This window comes from Lacerta agilis, chromosome 17 (assembly GCF_009819535.1).
Source record: "Lacerta agilis isolate rLacAgi1 chromosome 17, rLacAgi1.pri, whole genome shotgun sequence".
Lineage (NCBI taxonomy): Eukaryota > Metazoa > Chordata > Lepidosauria > Squamata > Lacertidae > Lacerta > Lacerta agilis.
Genome location: NC_046328.1, coordinates 35,067,485 through 35,076,673, shown reverse-complemented (window position 1 = coordinate 35,076,673; position 9,189 = coordinate 35,067,485). Strand labels below are relative to the sequence as shown.

Genomic DNA, 9,189 nt, shown 5'->3' with positions numbered 1-9,189 from the left:
CTCCAGCCAAGAGAGGACAAAGGAACTATCTCCCCCTATGGGAGAGTATCCAAGTGCATGTAACTTTTACTAAGCTAAAGTCTGCCTTCTGGGATCCTTTTGTGAACAGATGTCTGTAAGTAAACTCTTTTTATACTTTTATAAGAACACTGTGTTGTGTCTTATCTTTTAGGGGGGATTAAGGGGGAAATATAGGGACCCAGGTGGCGCTGTGGGTTAAACTACAGAGTCTAGGGCTTGCTGATCAGAAGGTGAGCGGTTCGAATTCCTGCCACGGGGTGAGCTCCCGTTGCTCGGTCCCAGCTCCTGCCCACCTAGCAGTTTGAAAGCACGTCAAAGTGCAAATAGATAAATAGGTACCACTCCAGCGGGAAGGTAAACAGCGTTTCTGTGTGCTGCTCTGGTTCGCCAGAAGCGGCTTTGTCATGCTGGCCACATGACCCGGAAGCTGTCTGCAGACAAACGCCGGCTCCCTCGACCTATAGAGCGAGATGAGCGCCGCAACCTCAGAGTTGGACACGACTAGGCCTGATGGTCAGGGGGTCCCTTTACCTTTAAGGGGGAAATACCAGGTCAGTATTGTTATAGAGGTTTTAGCGAACCTGAGCAAGCATCCGCTGTGTATGTTTAAAAGGGGAATGTAAACTCTGCTGATATTGTTGAACTTGTCAACACAAGTTGGAATCGGATATCTTAAACAATATATCCTCTCCTGCATCCCTGAACATTCCCACAATATGAAGAAGGGCCTCAGAGGTTGATCTTAGGGTCTGGGCTGGCTCATTTGGGGAGAGGTGGTCCCTAAGGTATTGTGGTCCGGAGCTATTTAAGAGTTTCTAAGTCAAAACCAGCACTTTGAATCGGACCCAGAAACTAATTGTCAGCCAGTGCGGTCAGGCCAGGATCAGTGTAAGATGCTCAAACCGTCTTGCCCTGGTGGCTGAATTCTGCGCTAGCTGGATTTTCTAGTCCTCACTGTTCTCAACAAAGGGCTGATTTAACTAGCAGCATGCCTTATATATACAGAGTCCATATCTCTCAGTAGTGCTGACACTGGCTGGCCGCAACTGTCCAGGGTTTCAGACAAAGGAATCTCTCCAAACGCTCCCTGGAGACGCCGTCGGGGATTGAACCAGAGACCTCCTGCATGCAAAGCAGATGCTCTACCAATGAGCTAGGACCCCTATCCCAAATCATGCCCCCAGAATGTGTTTCAGAGCAGCCTTGAAGGAGAAACACAGAAAGGTAACGTTTGATACGGAATCCGCAGCAGCCTGGCTAATTCACATTTTCCGAGCAATTAGCCCATTACTATCACTTTGCTAAATATCATTAGATCGCGGTGTCCGTGGTTGGGGCAATTTCCCCCCTCGGCAAAACAGCCAGCTTGAGAGCAAAAGGGGGAGGGGAAGCCTTTCCCTGTCTCTCTCGTCTCCTGCCGCAGCCCAATCAACCCAAAGGAGTCGAGCCTGCAAGCCTCTTGAAGTAGCCCTACCTGGCCACACCATTCCGAATGTCATGGAGAGCCTGAAGAGAAGGAGAGCGAATGGGACCAGAAACTTCTGCACGCACCTCAAAAGTATTAAAGGAAACTGAAGCTGCGCTAGGAAACAGGGGAGAGTTGAAGGGTTTCTGGAAGCAATTCTACAGCACCCCTTTTAAAAAAGGAAGGAAGGAAGGAAGGAAGGAAGGAAGGAAGGAAGGAAGGAAGGAAGGAAGGAGGCAGTGATGCTTCTGAATACCAGTTGCTGGAAACCGCAGGCAAGGAGAGGGCTCTTGTGGTCAGATCCTGCTTGCAGGTTTCCCACCGGCAACTGGTTGACCACTTTTAAGAACAGGATGCTGGACTAGATAGATGGGCAACTGGCCTGATCCAGCACAGGCTCCATACATTCCAAGGATTCCTTAGCAGAACTTATGACCCGGAATGTTGGGGGGTGGGGCGGAGGGTGATGGATATGCTGCGATGCTTTTCTGCAGCACCACACTCTATACACTCCCAAGAAGCAGAAACCTCTCCACCCGCCCGTCCACTTTCTTCTCCTTTTAATGTGCCTCACCATCTACCCCGATCTCGGCCCACAGCTAGCATTTCCCTCTTCCCTTTGTCTGCGACAGATCCCCTCCGTCGGAGCTGAAGTGTGTGATGATGGAATAGCAGACGTCCTCCAGTTCCCTCTTCCGTTCCTCGTACTCCTTCTTCGGGGCTCTCCGGTTGCCCTCCATCCACGCGGCAGTCTCTTCGCACATCTCCAGGACTCTCCTCTTCGCCCGGTCATCCAGGGCCTTCTCCTCGACAGCCACCCTCTTCAGCTGCAGGGTGCTGGCCTCCAAAGAGTTCAGGGCTTCGTTCTTCTCCTGCTCGGCCTTCTCCTGAGCACAGTACTCTTCCTCTTCATGGATGATCCGCTCCATCTCTTCTCTGTCCAATCGGCCACGGGTGTCTGTGATCGTCAGCTGGTTTTGGTTGCCGGTGCACCTCTCCGTAGCAGTTACGGTGAGAATGTTGTTGTGGTCGATGTGGAAGGTGACCACGATTACCGGCACACACCGGGGGGCGGGTTGGAGCCCGCCCAGCGTGACCGTTCCAAGGAGCCGGTTGTGTTTGGTCAACGTCCGCTCCCCTTCGTAGATTTGCAAGAAGAGGCTGTTTTGGTTGTCTTCCGTGGTGGAGAAGTTCCTGGTTTCCTTGGTGGGGATCGGAGAGTTGCGCTTGACCACGACGTCCATCACGCCTCCCACCGTCTCCAGCCCCAAGGAGACGGGAGTCACGTCCAACAGGAGCAGGTTCTGCAAGCTTTGGTACCGGTGGCCGGTCAAGATGGCAGCCTGGATGGCCGCCCCATGGGCCACCGCCTCATCTGGGTTGATGACCCTGCACAAGTCTTGCCCATCGAAAAACTGAGAGAGGAGCCTCTGGATCATGGGGATGCGGGTGGAACCCCCGACGAGGACAACGTCGTCAATCTGGGTCTTCTTGATGCCAGCCTCCTCCAGTACCCTCTCCACATAGAGCATGGTGGACTGGAAGAGGTCAGAGCACAGGTCCTCGAAGCTGGCCCTGGTGACGGTTGTGTGGAAATCCACCCCCTTGTAGAGGGAATCAACGGAGACGATAGCTGTGATATTAGAGCTCAGGACTCGCTTGGCCTTCTCGCAGGCTGCCTTCAGCCTCTGCTTTGCTTTATTGCACTGGCTGAGGTCCTCCTTGTGTTTCCTCTTGAACTCCTGGGTGAGCTGGTCCGCCAGCCGCCGGTCAAAATCCTCCCCACCCAAGTGCGTGTCCCCAGCCGTGGCCACCACCTCGAAGACGCCATCCTGGGCAGTGAGGACGGAGACGTCAAAGGTCCCCCCGCCCAGGTCGAATACAAGGATGTTCCTCTTCTCCTTCCACTGCCTGCTGTCGTTCAGTCCATAAGCGATGGCAGCCGCCGTGGGTTCGTTGATCAGCCTCAGGACCTTGAGCCCTGCAATTGCGCCCGCGTCGATCGTTGCCTGGCGCTGGGCGTCGTTGAAGTACGCCGGGACGGTGATGACGGCCTGCGTGACTGGGCGGCCCAGGTGGGCCTCCGCCACCTGCTTCAGCTTGGACAGCACCATTGCCGAGATTTCCTCCGGGTAGAAGGACTTCTCCAGCCCTCTGTGCGACACGTGGACTTTGGCTTCGCCGCCACCGCCGGCAGCTACCCGGAAAGGCCAGTGGTTCAGGTCGGACTGCACCGACGGGTCTTCGTACCTGCGGCCAATGAGCCGCTTTGCACCAAAGATGGTGTTCTCTGGGTTAAGGCCCCGCAGCAACTCAGCCGGCTCCCCCACCAGGCGTTCCTTGTCGGTGAAAGCCACGCAGCTGGGCGTGGTGTGATTGCTGTGGTCGTTGGCGAGGACGTCCACCTTTCCCTTGTGGCAGACTGCCACGCAGGAGTAGGTGGTGCCCAGGTCTATGCCCACAGCTGGGCCCCTGGGGCGAGTTCTGGACGCTGATGTTTTAACCCTGGGGGTAGACTGTGGCGGAGAGGCATTGCTGCTGCTGCTGTCTTCAACTTTCTCCTGGCTCAGGTCTGCTCCCATCGGTGGACCTTTTCCCCCAGGCCCCCAGCCCTTCTGCCAAAGATGGAAAATTGGCAACCCTGGGGAAGCCGGGTGGGTGGGGGGGCGGAGAGCTCTTGGCTCCTGTGGGAGGTATTCCCTCTGTCTCTGCCCTTGATATTTTCCCCAAAGAGGACAGGTGGTCTGCCCATCATGGCCTATGTCACAATAGGCCCTGTGGGGACTAGCTCTGCCTCAGGGCCTCAGCAGATCTCCTCTTCATACTTATCCTGAGTTTCAGCCTCCCCACCCACTGAGATCTTCGCGGAGACAGGGAGACACAGTCCACCAATGTCTGGCATCGCTTTGGTAAGTACACGGTTGGTTGTAAGCACCAGAGACTCTAGAACTCCCTCCCTTGGGGCAAGCTGATTGAGACAGTTCCCTGCTAACGTTCTGGAAAATTAAGAGCCTTGTGAGAACAGGATGCTGGACTAGATGGATCGCTGGCCTGACCCAGATTGCCAACTGGATGCCTTTCCTGGGGAACCCACAAGCATGACCCAAGCACAAGAGCACCCCCACCTTATGGTTCTGAATATAGAACTGATATTAGTATAATACTACTTCTTATATCTATGTGGCTCAGAGCTGCCTACACTGACTGGCAGCAGCTCTTTAGGGTTTCAAACTGGAGATGTTCTGAGCACTTCCAGCAGATGCCACTTGGGACCTACTACATGCAACACAGGTGCTCTAGCAACTGAACTACGGACCCCCCCTATCTTTAGTTCATATGCTGCTTTGGGTACAGTGGAACCTTGGTTCTCAAACTAGAATCCGTTTCGGAAGTCCGTTCAACTCCCGAAACGTTCGGAAACCAAGGAGCGGCTTCCGATTGGTGCAGGTGCCCTGGAAACAATAGCTGACAACTGCATTGGATGTTCGGCTTCCGAAAAATGTTTGAAAACTGGAACTTCCGGGTTTTCAACGTTTTGTTTGTCAGCTAAGCTGTTGGAGAACCAAAGTTCCACTGTACTTTTTCCCTTTTCTTAAATAAGCAAAGTGAGATACAAAAGTAAAGCAAACCATGGATGCATGCATCAAAGAGGCACAATAACTTTCCTTCCTTTCCTTTCAACCCTTATTTTTTTTTTTTTATGTGCCCTGTAGGTGGAACAATGCCCTCTGGCAGTTTCGGCTATTTTATTCCATCCCGTCACTGGGGTCCTCATTATTCTTCTCCATTGCCACGCTCTGGTCTTCCCCAGATGTCCCTCCCGCCCTCTCGCTCTGGGTGAGGGAGGTGCAGATCGTTTCCCATGCTTCTTCCAGGTCTTTCTGACGCTGCTCACACTCCACCTTCTCGGCCAAAGGGTTGCCCTCGAGCCAGGAGGTGGCGCTGTTGCACATTTCCAACATCCTCCTCTTGGCCTTCACATCCAGCACCTGCTCCTCCGCCACCCTCTTCAGTTCGAGGCTGCAGGACTCCAAGGAGTTCATGGCCTCAATCTTCTCCTTCTGGGAAACGTCGCTCACCCTGAACTCTTCTGCTGTCTGAATGATCTTCTCTATCTCCTCTTTGCCAAGGCGGCCCTGAGTGTCCGAGATGGTGAGGTGGCTGGTGTTCCCCGTCTCCACGTCCTTGGCAGACACGGTCAGGATGTTGTTCTCATCGATGGAGAAAGTGACGACAATGACAGGGACCCCGCAGGGGGCCGGAGGGATGCCTTTCAAGGTGAACGTGCCCAGGAGGTGGTTGTGCTTGGTCAAGGCTCTCTCACCTTCATACACCATGAAGAAGATGGTGTCTTGGTCATCCTCCGTGGTGGTAAACTCCATCGTCTCCTTTGTGGGGACAGGTGAGTTGCGCTTGATGATCGTCGCCATGACCCCGCCTTGGGTGTTGATCCCCAGAGACAAAGGGGTGACATCTAGGAGGAATACATTCTGCATCTTCGGGGTTCGGTTGCCTGTTAAGACAGCGGCCTGGATGGCAGCTCCGTAAGCCACTGCTTCATCGGGGTTGATGCCCTTGCACAGCTCCTTCCCGTTGAAGAAGTCCTTCAACATCTTCTGGATCTTGGGGATGCGGGTGGAGCCCCCCACCAATACGATGTCCTTGATGTCACCCTTGCTCATCTTGGCGTCTTTCAGAGCCCTCTCCAAGGGCTTCAGGGTGGCCCGGAAGAGGTCAGAGCACAGGTCCTCGAAACGTGCCCTCGTGATGGCCGTGTGGAAGTCGATCCCTTGATAGAGGGAGTCGATGGAGACGCTGGCATTGCTGCAGGAGCTCAACGTGCACTTGGCGCGCTCGGCCGCAATCTTCAACCTCTGCATGGCCTTCTTGTCCTGGCGGACGTCCTTCTTGTACTTCTTCCGGAACTCGTCCGCAAGGTAGCCCACCAACCTCTTGTCGAAGTCCTCGCCACCCAAGTGAGTGTCCCCCGACGTGGCTTTCACCTCAAAGATGCCATCCTCAGCAGAGAGGATGGAGATGTCAAAGGTTCCCCCGCCCAGGTCGAAAATGAGGATGTTCCGGCAACCTGCCTCCTGGTTCCTCACATCGAGGCCATAGGCGATAGCGGCGGCAGTTGGCTCATTGATAATCTTCAGGATCTGGAGGCCGGCGATGGCCCCGGCGTCGATGGTGGCCTGGCGCTGGGCGTCGTTGAAGTAGGCCGGCACTGTGACAATGGCTTGGGAGATGGAACAACCTAGGTAGGCCTCGGCTGTCTGCTTCATCTTGACCAATACCATGGCCGAGATCTCCTCAGGGTAGAAGGTCCGCTGCTTCCCCTTGTGGGACACCTGGACCTTGAGCTTGCCCTCGTGGTTGACCACGGTGAAAGGCCATTGCTTGATGTCCTCCTGGACTGTGGCGTCCTCATATTTCCTGCCAATCAACCGCTTGGCGTCGAACACTGTGTTCTGGGGGTTGAGAGAGGCCTGGCTCTTCGCTGGGTCCCCAACCAGGTGCTCGCTGTTGGTGAAGGCCACGTAGCTGGGCGTTGTGCGGTTCCCTTGGTCGTTGGCGATAATCTCCACTTTGTCGTGCTGGCAGACAGCCACGCAGGAGTAGGTCGTGCCGAGGTCAATCCCTATGGCCAGGGCATTCTGCTTAGGCATGGTTGTTTATGTCAGGCTCCTTTTTGGCTGAGGTTGACCAAGAAATGGGAGGGGATAGATGATCCCATGAGAGTTTTGCTGGCCTCTCTCTCTCTGTCCGTCTGCTTTGCCTTCCCCCCTCTCTTCAAGACCAAAAAGTTGGCTGACCAGGACTTAGATTTTTTCTCGGGGTGATGGCATCTTCTCCCTTGCCTATAGCTGGGCAGTTGGGATTTTTCCTTATGGGCTCAGTGGGGTGGCACCCTCACCTTCAAACCCATACCGATGACTTCACCATCACACATCACAATGGGAGTTGAGTAGACAATTCTGAAGCCGCTTGCCTGGACCACACCCTAAGAACATAAGAACATGAGTAGAGCCTGCTGGATTAGGCCGATGGGCTATTTAGCCCAGCATCCTGTTATTACAGTGGCCAACCAGATGCCCGTGGGAAGCCAGCAAGCAGGATTTAAGCATAAGAGCAGTCTCCCATCCTCGGGCTTCCAGTAATTGGTATTCAGAAGCATTGGGTTCTCCAACTGTGAAGGCAGGGCATAGCCATTGTGGCTAGTAGCCATCGGGGGCCTTACCCACCGTGAATTTATCTAATCCTCTTTTAAAGCCATCTAGGGTGGTGGCCATCACTGCCTCCCGAGGGAGCAAGTTTCATAGTATATAACCACACACTGCGCAAAGAAGCGTTCTCTTTTATCTGTCCCGAATCTTCCAACGTTCAGATTCACAGGAGGCCCACAAGAGGACAGGATCACACTTCAAAATGACCTTAACAGATTAGAGAACGGGTCCAAAGCAATCAAGATGAATTTTAACAGGGAGAAATGTAAAGTACTACACTTGGGCAAAAAAAATATGAAAGGCACAAATACAGGATGGGTGACGCCTGGCTTGAGAGCAGTACATGTGAAAAGGATCTAGGAGTCTTGGTAGACCATAAACTTGACATGAGTCAACAGTGTGATGCAGCAGCTAAAAAAGCCAATGCAATTCTGGGCTGCATCAATAGGAGTATAGCATCTAGATCAAGGGAAGTAATAGTACCACTGTATTCTGCTCTGGTCAGACCTCACCTGGAATACTGTGTCCAGTTCTGGGCACCAAGAAGGATGCTGACAAGCTGGAATGTGTCCAGAGGAGGGCAACCAAAATGGTCAAAGGCCTGGAAACGATGCCTTATGAGGAACGGCTTAGGGAGCTGGGTATGTTGAGCCTGGAGAAGAGAAGGTTAAGGGGTGATATGATAGCCATGTTCAAATATATAGGGATGTCATATAGAGGAGGGAGAAAGGTTGTTTTCTGCTGCTCCAGAGAAGCGGACACGGGGCAATGGATTCAAACTACAAGAAAGAAGATTCCACCTAAACATTAGGAAGAACTTCCTGACAGTAAGAGCTGTTCGGCAGTGGAATTTGCTGTCAAGGAGTGTGGTGGAGTCTCCTTCTCTGGAGGTCTTTAAGCGGAGGCTTGACAGCCATCTGTCAGGAATGCTTTGATGGTCTTTCCTGCTTGGCAGGGGGTTGGACTGGATGGCCCTTGTGGTCTCTTCCAACTCTAGGATTCTATGATTCTAAGTTCTCTCATTACGAGAAAGGAAAGGAAGCTTTTGTCTATTCGCTTTATCCATGTGATGCATAATTATATAAATTTCTATCAGGCCGCCTTTTACTTGTCATTTCTCTAAACTAAACACACACACACACACACACAGTTTGCAACCTATTCCTAAAGAGTCTACACTTCAGACCTTATCCATTGGTGCGGAGTACATTTCAGAAAGAGAAGAGGGGTTCCCCGCCCTCCTGTACCCCAGCTCTTGTTGGTTCTGAAAAGCAAAGGTGCCTGTACAATATTCCCTCTTCTTCCCCTTTCCTTCCTTCCTTCCTTCCTTTTTTTTTTTTTTTAAAAAGGGAATTCAATATGGGGACAGAGAATTGGGGAAGGAGGGGGGGGAATACCTCTCCGTAAGGCTAGTCACGGAGCAACGCAATGTGGAGGGTTAAGGGTCTAAACAGGACAGGCGGGGTGGGGTGGGAG

General features: G+C 53.0%; 2 protein-coding genes across 2 annotated transcripts; both read right to left on the bottom strand.

Annotated features, from left to right (window-relative positions):
• Window positions 1–2,083: 2,083 nt before the first annotated feature.
• Window positions 2,084–4,068, bottom strand: LOC117039177 (heat shock 70 kDa protein-like). The gene has a single exon (XM_033136247.1). It carries the CDS (start codon window positions 4,066–4,068, stop codon window positions 2,086–2,088), a length of 1,983 nt encoding a protein of 660 aa, XP_032992138.1. The 3' UTR covers window positions 2,084–2,085.
• Window positions 4,069–5,165: 1,097 nt separating this feature from the next.
• LOC117038860 (heat shock 70 kDa protein II-like) lies at window positions 5,166–7,442 on the bottom strand. Its single transcript, XM_033135815.1, has one exon. The coding sequence runs from the start codon at window positions 7,153–7,155 to the stop codon at window positions 5,233–5,235; it is 1,923 nt and encodes a 640-aa protein (XP_032991706.1). The 5' UTR covers window positions 7,156–7,442; the 3' UTR covers window positions 5,166–5,232.
• Between the last annotated feature and the right edge of the window lie 1,747 nt (window positions 7,443–9,189).

Coding starts and splice junctions, on each gene's coding strand:
- LOC117039177 (XM_033136247.1), bottom strand. CDS start 4,068: ATGGGAGCAGACCTGAGCCAGGAGAAAGTTGAAGACAGCAGCAGCAGC.
- LOC117038860 (XM_033135815.1), bottom strand. CDS start 7,155: ATGCCTAAGCAGAATGCCCTGGCCATAGGGATTGACCTCGGCACGACC.